The 20,936-nt window shown below is 40.6% G+C and overlaps 1 protein-coding gene across 3 annotated transcripts in view; it reads left to right on the top strand.

Annotated features, from left to right (window-relative positions):
• LOC126858795 (protein Tob1-like) overlaps positions 1–20,754 on the top strand; it is a 172,371-nt gene extending 151,617 nt beyond the window's left edge. For all 3 annotated transcript variants that reach the window (XM_050609411.1, XM_050609403.1, XM_050609395.1), the window contains 2 exons: positions 12,370–13,338; positions 14,203–20,754. In XM_050609411.1, the coding sequence (XP_050465368.1) occupies positions 12,608–13,338; positions 14,203–14,923 (1,452 nt within the window). In that variant the 5' untranslated portion in view covers positions 12,370–12,607 and the 3' untranslated portion in view covers positions 14,924–20,754. The remainder of the gene's footprint in view (positions 1–12,369; positions 13,339–14,202) is intronic.
• Positions 20,755–20,936: the final 182 nt, after the last annotated feature.

Raw genomic sequence — 20,936 nt, 5'->3', positions numbered from 1 at the left:
CCGAATCACGATGCCTCTCGATGGCGCGTTCGCGTTGCACTGGAAGAAGTATATCGATCGGTCTGTGTCTTGAAGGTGTTTTTTTTTTTCCACCCCCGTTATATCGCCTCTCGCGCGATTAGAGACAGACGAGACGATTTTTTAAACCATGCATCTTTTCGACGATGTGTATTTTTATGTTAATTTTACGTAATTTTTGGATGAAGACAAAATTGCAAATATCTTCTGAGATGGTTGAAGATACAATACAAAAGACTATCGTGATTATTATGTAATTTTGACGAAGTTCTTTTTTAGGAAGTTTCCATGATGTTTTTACGGAATCGATCCGAGTTAGTGCAATCTACCTTAAGATTGTTGGCTCGTGTCCATCGCAAATCTCGATTCGACGCTATCGGTTGAAATATCGGCGATTTCAAGATTCGCTTCCTCGTAGTTTCTCGTTCGCGCTTGTTCCATATTTCTTCATAGGATCGAGAATTCTGCATTCCCTTGAAGAATATTTTCAAGGAAAAATCAATCTTATGGCACACTGATTCTTCTCAGCGTCAATATTATACGTAAATGTTAGATATCCGGTTTTTCTATAAAAACTTATATTCCTTAGAAAGTTAAAAATTTAAGAATATAATTTTGATGCTATAAGGACAGTTTTGTTTCGTTTTTGATTTCATTTAATAAATATAACGAATCTTTTGTGCATTTAACTTTGTGGAAAAAATTAATTAAATGTATATTTATTCTTATACGCTCCATTACACTAACAGTGAATCGTGAAGAGTCTTTAAAAATTTTTATATTTATATTGAAATATTTTAATTAATCAAAATTATATTTTCTGCTCTCTCTCTCGAAACTTTAAGAACTCTGTACTTATTCTCGAGCGTGCGAATTTGAATTCTTCTCGAAGATAGTCTAACCCGATGACAATCGGTGATTTTCGCGTCGCAAATCCAGATGAAGCATGGTCGGATATCAGTGAGATATCACATCGATCTCCTTTTCTCTTTCATGGCTATTCGCTTCTCTTTTCTTACAAGGAACACCTTTCTCCATTCCTTTCCGATGTGGGTGGTTCCTACCGACGATCGATCATCACCTCGCCCTTTCGCGTTTCTTCCTTCCGGTTTCGCGATGGAAACTACATACCAACATTCACGATCCGCGAAAACGGCGTCGCTTTTCGTTGAACAGCCTTAAAAATTTTTTTAAAATATATTTTAAATGTGCGTACAATTAAACGAGCAATATTTTGACTTCTAGCTTTAAAATAGATAATTTTAATGCCATAAAAATACTTACAAATGCCACTTTTTTATCTAAAATGTCTTTTACGAACATTTTGCATTTCACTCGTGTTTGACAAAATATTTTTGCTTTTATGTTAATCTTCCTATATTTATTTGTCGATTGTATATGTCATAAATAATATAATAATAAGACCTTGTTCATAAATAATTATTTGAATGTATTAAAACAATATCAATTTTATATCTGCAGTTAGATTCTGGATATCAATCATTACTTGTAATTTTATTATTTACATTGCAATATATAAGAGCACAGTTGTCTACTTATTTCCTTATTGGATTTAGTAACGTTTCTCCAAGAGATAAAGCAAGAGAACTGTCTCTGATATCCGAAGAATTCAATTATGAATTATTTAAATTATTTTATTTACTAAAAGTAAAATAGTAATTAAATCAAACAAGATTATCGCAATCGTAAATCATAATATTTACAACGAACAGACGGGACGGTTAATCTCGAGAGAGACGCCATCAAGGGATTCTCGTTTTCCATAATGTCTCCCTGTTAAAGTAAATTAGTCGATAATGAGAATATCTGAATACATTAATTATACATTCGACAATGAAGGCAGCCAAGTGAGTCGGATATAATATCGCAATTACATTCTGCAATGGATATTGCGACCAGATATAATTTACATATCCGAGAGAAAAGGCCTCCCCTTTGTGTACCTTTCATATTTAAAAAACACATTCTATCTGTCTGCGATAACAAAGGTGATGTTTCATCTCACAATGTAATTTATACGAATTTTGTGTGTGGATTTATGGTTATTTTCATTAATCGGAAAACAATCCTTAATTCCAATCGCATAATAAATGTGACAAAGAATGGTAGAAAAAGAAGATATAACATAAAAATTGGAGAGAGAGATTTGTGTAAGATAAAATAATTATAGAAATGATGAAAAAAAAAAACAATTATCGAAGACAATAAATTAATAAATAATGTGCTTTATATATTATATGTTAAAAATCGAATTAATTTATTAATGATAGTTATCATAAACAATTATTTTGTCTGCGCGATTAATTTTTAAATCGTTGTTATATTTAACTCTATCGTAGCACGCATTGCTAATTAATAATTACACGAATATTTGAAAGCACAATATTTTTCAGCCACGGTTTTCAGCCATTAAAAATATCCATTATCATTGTCGATCATTACAACAACGATTAGCGATCGGTGAAAGTATAAATAGTACCTGGAAATATTAAAAAAGATTAATTTTGCATAAAGAATCGGAGGAAAGGCCCGTATAAACGACCTTCAGCGAGAGAAACTCTTCATTCATCCGTGTCGAACCTGTTTGAGGAAATCCTATCGATGTCTATTGTAGCGCATCGAGATAGAAAGAATAACCAAACGAGAGAGAGAGAGAGAGGGGTACATGTTTTCGCGCTTTTAGTGTCGCATGAACAATTGCGTGTATCTCCATGTGCAGCCGATAATCGCGGGTTTCTCCCCATTGTTTCCCGCGATGATCGAGGAAAAGCGGCTCTCTGTTGACAGTCAGATCTCGCGCGAAAAATACTTGTTTCGTAATTCGTCTTGGAGAGATTTCTCATCTTTGACAACTTATTTTTATTATTAATGCAAACGTGCGTCTTTATACAGCGGAGACTAAACATCGTCTCAGAGATGGAATGTCTTTTAAAAATATATATTAGATAATATTGCTTTCTTGATGTGGCTCGATGGAATTTCCCCGAAGTGAGGATACTTGAATATCTCTCTTGGATTTAGAAATGTGTATTGGATAATCTTCTAAACATTTCTAGCGTTCTAATCCCCAATGAATCACGCTGTAGGTCCGGTTCTCTAATCATCTAGATAAAAAGAACATATTTTTATTAAATAGCCGTTTATAATTATGAAAAAAACTTGAAAGAGATACTCGTTCTTAGAAGACATTACATTATGACCTGCGTATATTATGTTATTATGAGAGTTTTTACTTACCGTTTTTCTTATACCGATTATGCGGTTGATGGATATCATTGAAGCGATGAAGTAATTATTTCCTTCGAGTGAAACGGGAATTCCAGGATAAGCTGCCGTGAAAAAAGAGGCAGGTAATTTAACGCTCTCCATAGGAATCATTATATATACAAGTTTGTAATATTTTGATTTCTCGTAATATAATAACGAGACGATCACTTCTTTTTTTTTTTTGCCGCGCAATTAAAGCATAATATATTCATAATATGCACGTGTCGGCGTTAATCAATATAATATAATCGTGTAAATCTTTATGCAAGGTTTTTTTTTCTTTTTTTTAAACCGCATGACTCGCACGCGTTAATTATAATTTTTTATTCAATACATTTTATTTTTTTTTTTTCTCGCGTTAAATAACGATTGATTATATTTAATCAATCGTTATCCATTCGCGGACGGCGATAGAAAATCTTTTTGCAGTCTCTCGCAATATTTTACTGGTATTTCCCAAGTTCTATTTTCCAGGCACGTACAAATAATTCCTCTCCCTCCTACTTGGAATGTCTATCTAATGGCGGTAAAAATTGACTGATATGATCAGCGATACGTTGTAATCTCGCGCGACGGATACAAAAAAAAAAGACGGAAAGAAAAATCAGCAAAAACGTATCACGTGTTGCAGGCTCAATGATCAACAATCGGTCGCGCGATACTTTGCTCCGAGATTTCGATTTATCGCTGAATAAACGACAAGCTGCACACATGGATTATCTGCGAGACACACATATAGGAGAAAATTCTCGGAATTACTCGTTGTATAACGCGAGATAACAAATACGCGAACTTTAGCGGGAGGTTTAGGACCGCGGTCGTTGAACAAATTGGTCATAAAATCTCTAAACGGGCGATGCAGTTACTCTCTTAAGAGGCGCCACGACGGAGGAGAGAAAATATATAGGAAATAACGCGGCGAAAATCTCTTCGTTCGTCTAAGGGCGTCCAAGAGCTCTGAGGATGACAACCGGCCGTATTTTCGTGGATAATGGGTTTCTTAGCTCTCCATCTCTCTACTCTTTTCTCTCTCTCTCTCTCTCTCTCTCTCTCTCTCTATCTATCTCTGTCTCTTCTGACTTCTTATTCTTCTTCGACCATTAAGAACTCCGTTTCTTCACAGACGACGAAATTATCGGGCGCGCCTTCACTTCCGCATGCGTCGCATCGTTTGTCGTAAATTTTCATTGTACAAGCACCGCTCTCGAACGCACTCTCGCTCACTAAAATTAATTCCTTTCGTTCGTGCGTTCGCAATCGAACGGCGGAAAATCCGTAGAGATTGCCGATTCATTCTCCTCGACGAAGATGAAAAAACAAACGTCTCACGGTCCTTTCACATCCGTCTTACTACATCGTCGCGAATATCCTCGTTCTATTAACTATCGATTGCGAATTCATTTTGATTGATTTTTTTGGGCAGTTTATTATATACAGTCGGATGAAAAAATATTTTATATTTATATAATCACGTGGTGATATTTCGCGTTTCATCTCTTTTCAATGTTGGGAGTCTCGGAATTCGGAATTTCATATCGTATCTTATCGGAACTTGGATCAAATAGTAAATCAAATATGACGAAACATTGAAGCCACTTAGTAAGTTCTACTTCTAGAGATAGTAATCTCGGTCGAATACAAAAGTGTTTAAGAATATATTGCTCGATGAACTTTTGTGCTTTCTCGATGGAATTTTTAATTTTAATTATCGTTCGCAAGTTAAACGATAAATCGATATGGTTGCGTCGCGAGCATCAGTTTATGTGTAATTAGGTCAATCAGCGATACGGTGTCACATTGCCATTTCGTGCCGTGATATTGGACGCAACTTGCAGAGAAAAGAAACACGGAGTGCAGAGAGAGAGAGAGAGAGAGAGAGAGAGAGAGAGAGTGGTAAGGGCATAATAAAATCTATTTTCCATTCGAACCGATTCATAAAGTTCGCGCGCTCACGCGTGCAATCAAAGTACATTTTATTTTAAATTGCTTCACGATGATAGCGCGGCGTTTAATTGAATCTTGTACCTTGTAGAAATAGACGATTGTGAACGAATCGTTTATTCTGAAAGGTACAGTTTTCCAAACCTAAATTAACGATATTCCCGCTGTTATCGATTAGGATAGAAATAACTTTTTTAAAAAGAGAGAGAGAGAGAGAGATAATAATATTTATTTTGTTTTAAAAAATATATAAATTGTATATACATATATATATTAAAAAGAAGATATATATTTATTTTAATCTCACAATATCAAATGAGCTTTATGAGTTACTGTTAAAAATACAGACACATTTCCCCAAGTGCCTTTTGCGAAATAAATTTTACCATAAAATTTGAAATATACAAATAAAAATTAATGCGTCGCGTTTTATTTACGATTAAATAAACAAAATTTTGCGAAAGATAGAATCGCAATGGCGGCGAGCCAAAAAATGTATGACGTAACTCGAACTTTGGCCCAGGTCCGGGTATTCGATGGGGGTGACCCTTCGGAGAGTGCTCGGCATCTTTTCCGTAGGAGGAGCGCCCCTACGTGCCTACCTACCTACCTACCTACCGACCTATGTATTTGGGGCGCTATTTAAATGGAGGCTTATAGGGCAGGTCCGCGTTCTCGCCTTGTTATCTGGAGCAGCAGCGCCCGTGTCCGCAGAGACTGTGTCGTATTGATCTGTCGGTCCGCCTGGCACCGCGCTCGAGAAAGAGCGACGAGCGAGAAGATAGGGAAGGAGAGAGGTGGGAAAGGAAAGGAGGACGACGGGGGAGAGTATCCGAGAGAGAAAGATAGGGCGAGAGAGCGAGGGGGAAGAAGGGAGAATTTATTATAACCTACACAATAAAGTTCAATAAGAATCGCCTCCAGTGGAGTAAGTCGATCTATATTATAATGGATGATGCGTTTCTCCCGATAAGTAAGGATAACTTATCTACCATGAGCATTAAATGAGGGAAATGCTCTGCAAACGTTTTTCGCGCGAAGTGTCTTATTTATAATCCGATACAATGATTCGCTCACGATAATCTGAGAATCTTGTCTGATCATTTGTGCATCGTGCTTAAGTTTTAATTCTTAAATACGCCAATGGGACTTTTTATCGCAATCGTCGATCAATGCGGCGCGAAATCTGTCAGTCGTTTACATAGAGAACGAGATCAGGAGTCACGCGAGCGGGGTTGGTCACGTGTCCGAGAATAGCCGGGATTTAAACGCGCGTGAGGATTCGCATCCTCAAGGTTTCACGATTTTGCGCGACCAGTTTTTTTCTCGTACTTAAAAAAAAAAAACGATGAAGGTACAAAGTAACGATCGTCTTGACGCGTTTCAAGGTGCTCGTAAGAAGAGTCTTAGAATAGAATGGAACCCTTTATTATTTCGTCGGATCTTTGGGGATCAATTGTGGGACCCGCATTACTCTTTTAAATGGAATCAGTATATTATCACTGATAGCAGTGGTTTCAGTTACAAGAATAGCTTTGTAAACAGTGAAATCTTACTGGAAAGAATCAGTAAATGGTATGTTTCAATCAGTGATATTAAAAAAATATATAATATATATTATAATATTATATATGTATAAGATTAGAAATTAATATATATTTTGTTAAAAAATATATGTCTGAGTTTTTTCATGAGTCTTGTTTATCTGCGTGGATTTATCACATCTTAAGAGTAAAAAATCTATGGTTCTAAATTAGAATATTAGTTATAAATCTTACTATCATATTCAATGAAAAATAAGACGAAGGAGCAATATATATATAAATATTTTCACTGAGAATCGATGAAATATTCATCGCTCTTGCTTTAATCAGAGATATTTTCACAGATTTAATTTAAGAAAGTATACATATGTACGCCATGTGTTTTGTAATTTTCAATTAAGTGCATCGCCACGAACATCACACGATTATTTCATCGACGAGACCTGTCAAATATAATAGTTATGAAAGTTCCATCCCCGGGATTTCATCGATCATTACGGCATCAGTACGGTGTGTTTCTTCGCGTGCGGCTTATAAAACATCAGCTTTCAAAGTTGGACACGCGCACGTGTCTCGGCCGAGGACGACTTATTATATAACCGACATTGCAGTCACATATATGCGGTTCCCTCCGCGTTCCGGAGCGAAGTAATCGTCGTGGAAGGATCAGATAATCCTCAAAGGAAAGATTCGAAACTAGAATCGATTACTCGGCGGCACTCTCGTGACACTTTCCAGAACACCTCTTGGGTGACTTTGGGTTTAGAGCCTCGTCGACGACGCCTTTACTCGAAACGAAGCACGTTGGGGCGCGCCGTCTTGACCCAATTTGCACGACCGGCGTAATTAAATCAGTTCTCCGCTGTTTCTTCGGGGATCGATTAAGTGGGTGTATATACGCTGGGAGCTGAGAGTGCGCGCGCGTGCTTTGACGGATTTAATGCGCTCTGCTGAATCCCGAATTAAGAGAATTGTTCGAAATTAGTTGCGATAATTAACTCGAATGTTCAAAATCACAGTAACTTGGAAAATTATTATGACTGTCACACGCACACATAAGTAATTCTCCCAATTCGTGTTTAGAATAATTCACACATGCAAGGCCGAGACATCAAAAGAAGTAGCGGATATTATTTAATGGAAGATATTGCTTAAATATTGTAAATATTAATAGCTTATTATTATTATCTTTTAAATCGTTAGTTTGGAATTCTCAATCATCTTTTAAATGGTTAGTTTGGAATTTAATGAGAGAAAGTAATTTAGAAAAGTACGATTCTTGATTTTTAAAAAATTCCAATTCCATATTTTAGACTATTGTATCATCCTTCGTGTGACCTCAAATTTTTCTTATATATATATATATATATATATATACATATATATAATCTCAATTTTTAATCTAACATTTATTTTAATACTTTAAACACAGTTAAATCACTTTCTTTTAAAATTATTTAATCTATAGTCAAAAGTTTCTTTGTTAAATGTTGAAATTATTTATTTGAAATACAAAATAGAAGCTTAATTTTTCTTTATAAATAAAAGAAAGATTATAAGATTTTATTTATTAGAAAAAGATACGATTGAATTTCTTTATTATTTCTTCTCAATAATTTCAATTACAACATGTGTACATATATATATATATATATATATATATATATATATATATATATATATATACTTTATAGATACTAAATATTTGTGGCAATAATTTTGGAAAGAGAGTATTTTTTAATATATAAAAGTGTATGTGTGTATATTTATCTCTTTACGTGGCATAAAATTTCTTCAATCATTCGTGTCCCTTCATACAATTGCACTTTTATTTAATCTGCGAGCTACTGCTCTTCTTTCGTTCGCATCTTAAGAGACGACTTAACGACAGCATCGGGAATCACCTTGTTCGCACTAGCAACGTGATCACGATACGTCACGTCGTCGTAGATACTCTCGTCGAGTGCATTGATCTGGGTGCGCGATCAAGCGGTCGAGGCATCTCGCGCGCGCAGGACGACTCGACCGAGCGAGTAACGCGAGCGAGTGCCCGGGAATAGGGGAGGAAGAGGAGGTGAAGGGGAGGGGAGAGGGTTAATTAGCCGGATACGCCACTTCTCTCTTTCCCCGCGTCTATCGCCACGACGTCGCGTCGCGACAAGGACGCGCCGCGCTGTCGCTTCTCGCACACAATTCCTCTCCACGTGGAGAATATCAGTGCCGCACGCGCGGGAGGGTGGGAGGGAGGAAAGCCCCCGCGCTCCATTGACTTGATTCGCCGAAGGACGCTTTATATCATCGGCCCACATACCAGTGCACCTCTTCTGTCTCTTGGCGCGACCTCCATTCAGTCCGGCGTAAATACAAAGCGCGCCGGCAACCAGCGGGCTCGATCTCGCATCTCTGAGAGGAGAAGAGATGGAGGGAAAAAATCCCTTTGACACTTTGACACCTGCCGCCGCGAATCGACTCGTAGATAATTAGCGGGCGATAATAAAATTAACTTGACTTTCCAGCGATCGGTGGCAAAAAATTGAAGATGAAAGACTTGTAAAATTGCGTTTGTGTTTCAGAAGAAGAGCGTTATTTCATTTAAAATATATTTTACTAAGATCGATAGTAGAGAGAGAGAGAGAGGGAAAGAGAAAGCGCTATTTATTGAGCGTTCCGGGATGAATTCCCTCAAGTGTTTGAATTACAAATACATGGTGTTTGTTAAATAATGATCACCCCAGCAGATGCGTGATTAGTTGCATCGATGTTGCATAAGTTTTACGTCTAACTCGTTATTCATCCGTGATTATATCTCAAAGTTATGGATAGACGATCGGGAGAAAGAGAGGAATAATCGGGAGGAGGATGGCAGAGCGACGTAATGATTTTTCTGTCAAACTCGATCAAGTCCGGGATAAACCGAGGAATCTCGCGGGTCACGAGGTGGAATATCGCAGGGAAATCAAGGTGGCGGAAATTACGGCACTTGGTGAACACGCGGAGCCGTGCAAGGCCGTGTATTTTTAACTCGAGAACCTTCCGGCAGCCCCGTGTTGCCGCGGGATCAATATCTACACAAGCAACCCCCCCCGGTCTCGTTGGAAGTGGAGAGACCGCCGCTAGCTTTAACCTACATATCTCTCGCGAGCTCAGCGCGGAGTCGAGTAGAGTGGCCGGAAAAAATAGGTGCGCATCAGATGCGCGGGCGGATAAAGCCGAGGAGCGCGAGATGCTCTCCTCGAGAGGAAAGTCGGAGAAAATCGCGTGCTCGCCTCCGTGGAAATATTTTATCGCGATTTTATTTCCATTGCGCGCGCGACGAGAGCGAATCACTTCGCAATTTCCCTAAAAGATGTATGATATTTTTTTTTTCCATTAAATAATTGTATGTGGATATCTTAAAATATTTTTTTAAGTACGCGTACGATTAATAGCTTGCGACTTTTTTCAATGAAGAAGCAAAGATCACGCCGAAGATTGTAAATTAATTTTTTCCAAACAAACGATAATATCAAGATACGCACTGTCGATGAGAAACATAAAAAGTCTTCGTCGAAATATTGCAGTTCTAATAACACAATCGTGTACGGCATACATCTCTCTTTTTACGGATAGGATATATCCTATGCCAGCTTTGAGAAATAAAATCCGCGTAAGAGAGAAGTGGAAGGACTCGGTAAAAAGTGAAATCGCCTCGCGTCTTCAAGAGGTTTACCGGCCCGAAAGTCGTAGAAACTCTTTTGCGGTTCTCGTCTCCTTCCATTGCCTTCTCTCCTCTCTCTTCTTCTCGGATCGAGCGACATTGCGGGGTCGAAGGAGAGAAGCCAGAAAAGGCGGAATCGAGTTCCAAGACTCTCGGTTCGGGTCGTGCCGGATATACCCCGGCAGTCGCGGAGAAGAAGCCTTTGGTAGACGCCCAAGAATCTCTATTGCGAGAAAAGAGAAAAGAAGGAGGTGGGGGGGGGGCATTGAAGAGGGACGAGAGATGGAGAACAGAAGCACCTTTCGCTCTCGGAACCATTCGGAGAGAGAAGCAACTTTCGCGATTGGCGGCGGCGCTCCGCTTCTCTCAGAATGCATCTAAAAGGGCACAAAGTCCCCCTTTTATTATCTCTCGACTCGTTTGCGTTAGAGAATCCGTGTCTGCGGAGACGTGTAATAGCACTGTTATACGATGCGTGCGTCACGCGTTGCATAATTTACACGCGGCGCGCGTAAACAATCGTAAAAAGGAGTGTAACGGAATGTTAGAGTTGTGAGAACTTGCCTAGGCTTAGGCAAAGAGGAAAAAATAACGCGTATAGATACGACTTGCTTCGTAAATAAAATTCTTTAAATCGTGAAAAGTATCAATTATCAGAGCAATTGAAATTGAAATCCATTGTCAACATTAGTCGATTAGCCGTAATTTTAATAAAATATTTTACATTATTTATTATATACATTACTTAAATTTTATTATTTAAAAGAACACTTTCAATTAGAAAAAAAAATGACAATTGAATTATCTAATATTTTTATTTAATTTTGTCTATAATAATATTTCGTCGACATTCGCGCCAGTTCTCGAGATAGCGTTATCTCAGAAGCGTCCCGAGGGCGAAGGCGGGAGGGGGAACGACGAGGAACGATCGACTTGGCTCTCTGTTCCGGTTCCTTGAGCGCACGAGGCCGAGAAACGGCGCGAGGTAACCGGAAGCCGCGTTCCGTTTCAATGCGCGCGAACCTCGCTCGTGAAAGGAACCCATAAACGCCGTCGAATCCTTCGCCAGCAGACGAGCTCGGCGAGTTTCTTTGACACGATCTCGCCTCTTCCTACGTGGAATTCGCGTCGCGACGCCCAACATCCAGATCTTTGCATACAACTTGGTTGCGGGGGAGGGGGAAGAGTGGAGGGAGAGAGCGTACTCGACGATCTATCGTCGATCTCTGATAATGCGGGAGCACGGGCGCCGTCTCGCGCGATAATGTTCCCATTCGACGGTCGGCAAACTTGGCGCCACTCATTTGTGAATCGTAATTAAGATTTGCCGAGAGAAGAGTAGAATAGATGCCCCGAAAGCGCGTTTAACCCCGTAGAAATTGAATCGGAAATTGAAAGAAGGAATTTGTCAGTTAGCTGCATCAAAACGATAGAGGAATATAAAGATCTGTTCAAGCTGTTAGCTTTTACATATAAGGTGTTTCATATAGGTAAATATGAAAAACAAACCAATATATTTCTTGTAAATAAATATTTTTTTTCTTTAGCAAAATTTTCGAAAATGCATGGAGATTTTGTTCTTTAATATGCCAATACAATGCACTTATCATTTCTTAATTCTACAAAAATTTTCGTTGCTTTGTTATAATTTAATTTAATATTTAATTTAATTTTTTTATAATGAAACATTTAAAGAAATTTTATTTAATCTGATAAAATAGATATTAATGTCTACTATATAAGAAAAATAAACTTATATGGAACATCCTGTATATATATTTTTTAAAAGAATTGCGCGCATAATAGGAGCAATTATTATTGTATCATTTATCTTTATTACGATAGATCTCTTATAATTTTCCTCTTTATGTATCGTTACAGATCCTGAGATATTCGCGACTACTGTGACTCGCATGACGACAGTCGGCGCGCGGTGAAAAATCAACGGTCATCACATCCGGCAGCTCCGTTAGTCGGGCACACGTGTATATAACACTCCAACTCCATCTCCGGAACAATTCCCCGCCGGTGGCAAGACGGCCGATCGTGTGGACGTCCTCGGTGCTATCCCGGTGCGAGAGACGACAACAGCCCAAAGATTCTTCCACCAAAGGCCAAGATGCATATCGAGGTGCAGGTGGCGCTTAACTTCGTGATATCGTATCTCTACAACAAACTGCCGCGCAGACGGGTCAACATCTTCGGCGAGGAGCTCGAGAAGGCGCTCAAGGACAAGTTCAAGGGCCATTGGTATCCGGAGAAACCGTTCAAGGGCTCGGCATTCAGGTGCCTGAAAACTGGCGATCCGGTCGACCCGGTGCTGGAGCGCGCTGCGAAGGAGAGCGGCGTGCCGATCCAGGACATCCTGGAGAACCTGCCGGCTGAACTCGCTGTCTGGGTTGATCCCGGCGAAGTGAGCTATCGAATCGGCGAGTTGAACGCCGTGAAGATCCTGTACTCGGAGACTGGCGACCCGCACGACGAAACCTCGGCCGATCGCGAGGTCACTAAGACTTTCAATCCGGAAGCGCAGTGCTTCAGGCCGATCGAGGCCGTCAGCACGTCCCTGAGCGGTCTCAGCCTCAGCCCCAAGTCCACCTCGCCGTTCTCGAGCTCACTCGGCAGTAACACCAGCAACGGCTCGTCCAACAATCAGCAGAACGGCCACGGGTCCGGCTCCTCGTCGGCACCCTCGCCCACGCCCATCACCAGCTCCTTTAAGGGCTCGCCCAGCCCCGTGCCGGCCTTCATCCCGCGTACCACCGCCCCGCTTACCTTCACCACCGCCACCTTTGCCCAGACCAAGTTTGGCAGTACCAAGCTTAAAACTAGCAGCAAACGCGCCAATAGGTTAGTACATAGAGCAATATTTATTCTTTTCATTCTATGGATTAATTGATCAATTGAATTCAGGTTTAATTGTTATGTCGAAATTTACGAATGTTCAGAGCGATAATTAACTTGATTACCATAATGAAAATTAAGTCTATTTGGTTATTTTTTTAAATTGTTTGGTAAAAATGTTTTATATGACTTTTTTATCATTGATCATGAATATACAAATAAGTATTTATTTTCCAAATTATATAATGATTATTTCGATTTTTTTGCAGCAAAAGAGAGAGTGTAACTGTATAATAATTAATTTTCACACATAGTGATATGAAAGTAATTATCGCGGTGGAGATTTATTCTATTTAAGAAGTGTTGACAATAAAAAATGTATTTAAAATATTAAAGAATTTACAATGCAATTTATTAAAAATAAAACAGTTATTTACAAACGTATTTGTTCTCAACACTCCTTAAATTTTTTTAGAATCTAATCTATATTCACATAAAATGCTGCTTGAAATTGTGTCTCAGGTATATTCTTACATTTATTCTTGATAAAAGAATTAACTCAACTCTGTTCCCGCGGTACAAGAAAATACAAATTGCACGGTGGGACCGTCATTAGATAAAAAAAAATTAATCAATCACGTTTACAAAGTAACTATAGAAGCAACTACTAAGCATGCCTATCCGAAGCTTATAGAGATTAATAGAATGTACACTCGTACATTGTCAATAGCAAGGATTAACTTTAGCCACCCCGCGCGTACTAACCGGACCGCGAGACGATCCATCCACTCTGGGACATACACACAATCGCAAATGCATACGTATACACGCGCAGGCACTGATGAACCACACGGTACCGCTCGGTTTCAGGATGTCGCCCACCGAGTTCTCAAACTATATAAAGCAGCGCGCAGCGATGCAGCAGCAGATCCACCATCACCACCACCATCAGCAGCAACAGCAGCAGCAGCACCAGCAGCCACCGCAGCAGCAGCCACCGCAGCAGCAGCAGCAGCAGCAACAGGTGACCGCGGCCGGTGCAGCAGGTCTGCCGGTCTCGCAGAGTTCGCCGCGTAGTCGCAGTCTATCGCCCGGTAGCATAGTCGCCGCGGCGGGTGCCGCGCAACAGCACACGGACCCGAGTGCGTACTTCTTCCAACACGGCCCGGCCGCAGCAGCGGCGGCGGCGGCGTATCACGCGCAGTTCCCTCATCGCAACATCTTCGACTCGTCGAACCACGGCGGCTATCTGCCGGCCGATCTCTATGCCGGTGCCAAATTCCCATCGTCGTATCTCGACCCGACCGCGCTCGCCGGCCATCAATTTTACGGCGGCGGCATGAACGGAACGGGCGCCACCGGCACCGGCGGCAGCGTGAACGGCGCGGGTACAGGCGCTGCCGGCACTCAGAGCGCTGGCAGCGGTAACCTTGGCCCAATCGGCTCCGCGACGACTAACGCCGGCGCGGCAGCGGCAGCGCAACAGCAACAGGACAAGAGCGCCCTGGTCGAGGGCCTCAACAACTTCGGCCTCGGCTCGGTCGCGCCCTATCCGGCCAATCAGTATCAGCATCTGCTCGTGGCCAACTAATACCTCGCCGCGCGTGCTCATCAAACCATCAATGTCGGCAATGCTGCCGCGGTGGGTCGCCGACAGCAGCGGCGTCCCGACGCGCGCGGTCCCGCCTTCGTCATCGGTGCCGCTGGTCCGACAGCGGGCAGGAAGGAGAACGGGAGGCCGTTGTCTCCGAGGTTCCGTCGTCGAGACGGCGTCCAGAGTCCGGCTTCCGTACCTTGATAACTGGAGTCTGTCCCAGACTCTGTATCTCTCTTCCCGGATCGCGCCAGCAAATGGTCGACAAGATTCCATCTATCTTCTCCCGCGATTCTCATCCAGACGCTTTCTCAGGATGCTCTTTCATTCGATTTTTCTCAATACAAGGAACTACTTTGTACACGTATACACATTGTAGGTAGTTATCGACGACCGGAGGAGAGATAGAGAGGAAGAGAGAGCGGCCGTTTGGGCGATCGACACCGATGACGATTACGGCAGCGATCGAGGCGAGGAAAGAAGGTGCGATTGGACGGAGAGCGTGTGCGTGTAGAGCCTGATTCCGAGATGTACGTCTGATTGCGAGGTAGCGTATGCGTGGAAAACGTCTTAGGCGTGGAGGAGAGAAGAGGAGGAAAAGGAGAAAGGAAATGGTTAAAAACGACTAACGAGAGCGTGTATATGTGTTAAAGTTGAAACATCCGATAAAGACTTGATTGCAATGCGACGGCGCGAGGCGCTCGTTGGACGATTGCCGCATCATGCCGTGTAACTACTGTACACAACACTCACACACATACACACACACACACACACACAAACGCAAAGATATACGCATATATATATACGGCACACCGGCAAACGTTTGAACGACACGCCGACATCTGGGATAGTAAAGACGCACTCGACGCGTTACACATAGAGATACACACGACACGTAAACATACCATTATATATGCATATGCAGATGTATACATACCGATCTTCCCTTAAAACGATCCTATACATACGATACGAACCCACACGGGCATACTATGTAGATCACCATACGTCACACGCGAGACACATACGTATTGAGGAAAAAGAGAAAAGAGAAATTACATATATACGCGAACACTAACCCACACACAGATATTACCAATGTGTAATAATTTATTTTTTCACTGGTATATAGTCGGAAAGAATTGAATAATGAATATATCTGTAGAGCCTATGTATTATATTCAAGATATGCACACTCACTCTTCACGGGTTCTCGCGAAACGGTGTAGGAACTACAACAACACTTGTCCCCGACTCGTGTCGAGCGAACCATCGCCGAGATTAGATCGATTTAAGGCAAAGGTGTCTTCCAAGCTTTCTCCACTTCGAGACGTCGCTTGCGTTTCGCGCAGACCGAATGGATAATGCATTCCGGGTTGCAACGCGGAAGCTATTCAGGCACTAAATACGTAAAGCGCGCGTCTGTAAACGAATCTGAAGATGGGATCGCGGGTAGCTTCCCCGCGTAGAATCTTCGAATAGAGAGAAAGGAAGAACCTAGATAAAATAAATAACGGCTTGTTCATTCGCACGAGACGGTACAGTAGCATGAAGAGGAACAACATGATCGAGATGAAGGATCGAACCTTCCACGAGTATAATGATAGCGTAGGGAAAGAGAGAGCTGCTCGCAGTTTTATACCGTTCGGAAAACTCGTCCTCGGTACGATTTTACATTTTATTTTTATAATAAATGCAGTAGAATGTAGGAGAGAAAACGAGAGAGAAAGAGAGAGAGCAAGAGAGTGTGTGGCGAGTGATGTGCAGTAGGAGAAAGAAGAAGAGGAGCAAAGGAAGAAGTAGAAAAAGAGCCAGCCGGTGTGTTCGCAAGGGACGTTGAGTGGCCTCGTTGCCGGTCCTCGCCCGCCCCAGAAAAACCATCGGGAATCGATTTCCTTTCGAGATATTGCCTTTCGATTTGACATCCGGAGTCGATGACCCTCCAAGCTGTCAGAGAAAACCTCTTCGAATCGTTAAACCACGGCCCCTTTGCCGTTATGTGTTTGAACGAATCCGGAAGTTCCCTCTCATTATTATTTTATATAATCGTTGTAGAGAGTACTCTATTTATATAAATAATTATTCATAGACGAACAAGAAACGTAATTTGTTGGTCAAAATAAATTACTTCAAATACGATAATTAAAAAAAACGATTCGAAGTTTAGCAGCAAAGTTGATTCCTCGTTCCTGGCAGCGTCCTTTTAATCAAACTGAACGCAGTCACCCGCTGAGCTTTACGGTGCTAAAAACAAAAGAATCAAGTACAAAGATAGTGCGAAAAAGAGAGCCAATCCAAAAGAAGAATGATCGTGCGGGCGGGCGGGAGACAATCTTGCGAGAGCAACGAGTTGTCACTTAGCGTTCACGAAATTAATTAGGTGATTACGTAATTAAAAGGCCGCACGTTATTGTCGACGAGCTCGTCTGATCGCGAGAATCGCATCGAAATTCGATCGTCTCTGCATTTCAATTATGGCGTTAAACAATTATTTCATTTATTATAAAATTTTTTTTTAAAATCTGCTCCAATATTCTTGTTGCAAATGAGTCTAGCAGCTTAATTTTTAATTCGATCACGATTGATTTTTACTACAAAATATTCATTTTAAAACGTCATCAGAGTTTCACTGTTAGCTTTTGATATAAAAAAAAAACACGATTCCACCCTCAAATGATATTTTGCAATGAAAATTCCTTTTTTACTTGATCGAAACCGTCTTCCTTTTTAAACTCGTCTGTACAAAAGATAATTATGGGTCGTGTTTTGACCACTAGCTCCATATATTCCATCCAGTTTCGAGATCGTGTCTCGAATCAATAATGGAACTAATAAAGTTACTTTATAATCCCCACAAGATAATAATAATAATAATAATTAATAATAATAGTAATAATAACGCTCGGTGTATATGTGATTTGAGAAACTTGATTCAGCGGGAGTTTCGCGGATGTTGGCGAGATGGATTTTCCACTGTCTGCGAGAACCATGCGCTTAATTTCTTGCGATAATCGCGATTGACGGTCTTGCTGATAAGAGCCGACATTAACGGCGGCGGAGGTGCCGCGAGCCGCGGGCCGCGCGCACTAGGTGCTAAAAGTATTCAAAAGTGTTTAATCCTGTGGTCGTGGGACATAATGCGAGGAGAACGGGCCCGAGGGGAGGGAGGGAATCCCGGAGATCGCCGGTCCGATCCGATTAGATAGCGCGTCTCCTCTCCTTAGACTAATTTCTACGGCAACATGATCTCTAGGGACGAAATGTGTGTGATTGAGTCGTTCTTTCTTATGCGCACTTTTGTATAGATCTTGTAGCGAATTATCCTTAATCCCCCTAGTTAATGGACGATCCTCCCCGCTGCGGCAATCCAAAAAATCCTTGTCCTTAGAACGTGTGATCGCGAATTTCCCGGAACTGCGTTTCAAAAAAAGAAGAGAATCGTTTTTTTACATGGCACCTTGGTCCAAAGCGTAGTTGAACATAGTTGTAGATTTGATAATCACAAATACGCTTTAGAAAAAATGCGGGGATGGTCGGCGGATGGTCTCCGGGCGGGCCCGGTGGGTGTGAAACAAGTTTTAACCGCGAAATTAACTAAGTAGACGTGAGGGTGGACGCTGATAAAGGACAGAATCCTTTAGTAATATCTAAACTTAATTGTAACTATTAACGATACGTACGACTGTGGTAGCTATGCTAGTACCTGCTATTGTTAAAGAGAAATTGACGAAGATGCGAGTAAGATAGAGACGATGAATGGAAGGGGAAAAGAGGGGGGAAAATGTCGCTGGAAAAGATCGAATTGCAATATGATATCTCGGTGCGTATCGAGATTACTGATCGACTCTCGATTTCTATATAATGAGAAATTTCTTTATCGATAAATATTTCTCAGTTTACTTCGTCGATTTTGTGAGAATTTGTTATTACAAAATTATTAAAATTATTTTTAAAAAATTATTATCTTATGGAATACTAATGTCGATTTTCCAAGCAATTAATCGTAATGCAAAAATCGTTTCGATGATATCTGATGAGTTTATCTTCTTTTTAGATGCGCATTCGAGTATCATTGTGAGTCGAGACCAGTTTCGCAACGCGTTCCGTCAACGAATCTCGTAAACGATGATGCCAAGAGAATTCATCTTGCGATGAAATGGATCTGAATCGAAATTTTTCTCCTACTTTCGATCTCAATTTTTAATCCACCATCTACTTTGATACTTTAAATAGTATGATCTCTTCTTTTGAAATTGTTTAATCTGTAATTATGCCAAACACTTCTTTTTTAAATAATTTAATCTCTTAATGGGAAACTATTTGTTGCCTATTTGAGGTATAAAGATAGAAATCTAACTTCTACATAAATTAAATATCGAAATTTTCCAGAAGCCAAAGGATGAGAAAATTAAAGATGAAAATAGAAATAAAATTTCGACTCGGAACACTCCTTGCTTCCGTCGTCCCATCGCGATCGAAAGGACGCTGCGTTTATTCTCGTAAATTTTCTAACAATTCGATTGATTTCTTGAGCGGCACGGTTTTCTTTCATTTATACGACGAAAATTAAATCGGGGAGAAAATTCGTTGGTCTTCGCATCGCCGGATTTCGCGCGACTAACTTTGCGGGCGAGAGGAGATTCCGGGCATGCGAGAGAAGTTCTTTCTCTCTTCAGGCACGAGATCGCGAAAGTTTCGACGGCGCACCGTCGCGTTCTGCTGACATTTCGAGAACAGCCGGACGACGAAGAGGACGGTTGAAAAGAAATCCGCGCGCGGACGGAAAACTTTAGAAATCATCGTGTCCGCGGAAACTTTACAGACTTTAAACGAATCTCGGGCCTTCGGACTTTTGAACGGCACTTGAATAACACACGACTTTATATGAAAGACGTCGACTTGTATAGTCGACGTGTACGCGATTCGAAAATTTCACGGTCCAGCGAGGGCGACGGAAAGGAAGGAGGGAGGGAGAGACAAAGGCGGAGAAGATGGACGACGGAGCACAAAGTGCGAAATTACGGGGATAGGACACGAGGACGCAGGAGAGAGCAAGAGTGGCAACTCATAATGCAATAAGTCGCGAATCAAATGGATCTCGGGCTTGAGATGAGAGGCTCAGATTAGCGAAGAATCAAACATGATGTATACTCTTCAAAACAAACAAATAAACAAACAAAAGTGAAACTAAGGGAATAAAAAAAAAAAAGGAATATACTAAATACATAGGAAACGCGCGCAATAAAATGCGCAATTGGGCGCGAATAGAGCAGCGCGAATCAACAGTGAGAAAGAGAGAGAGAGAGAGAAAGAGAAAAAGAGAAAGTGAGAGAACGAGAGGAAAAAGTTAAGCGAATCTATAATTAATACTGATAGAGCATATACTAATTGAGATACATAAAAAAAAAAACATATAGTATTATACGTTTACGATACGATTGTAATGAATACTTTGTAAGAAAAAAAAAATTATACATAGTTTTTTCCATACCCCGTAAAATGGATGTGACTAATTCGTTGAAAGGGAAAGTTCAGACAGAAATCACACATATAAGTAAGTGTATACATATACGCGCACACATACACACATACATACACATACAGGTTCGTTCAAAGTCACTCGGGTATATACAAGAGTTTACAAGCAGAAAAAAAAAGAAGTCAGTAATCTGTCTCTTTAAAGTATCATGTGTCTATAAACTATAGCGAGATCGATATTGTCTCTTACATAAATGGCAAAAAATAATACAAATAACCGTGGTAACGTCGTGTAAAGTAGCGATAAACAAACACACTCTGCAATATATATATATATATATATATATATATATATATATATATATATATATATCTATATATATATATATATATATATATATATAAGAATATATATATATATATATATATATATATATATATTCTTACATTTATAAAAAGGTGGAACACACACATATGCGAAGAGCGTATGTGGGACAAGCAGTTTGCGGGAAGCCCGAAAGAACGTGCA

This window comes from Cataglyphis hispanica, chromosome 1 (assembly GCF_021464435.1).
Source record: "Cataglyphis hispanica isolate Lineage 1 chromosome 1, ULB_Chis1_1.0, whole genome shotgun sequence".
Lineage (NCBI taxonomy): Eukaryota > Metazoa > Arthropoda > Insecta > Hymenoptera > Formicidae > Cataglyphis > Cataglyphis hispanica.
The sequence above is the reverse complement of the archived record's forward strand: the minus strand, read 5'-3'. Positions and strand labels throughout refer to the sequence as shown.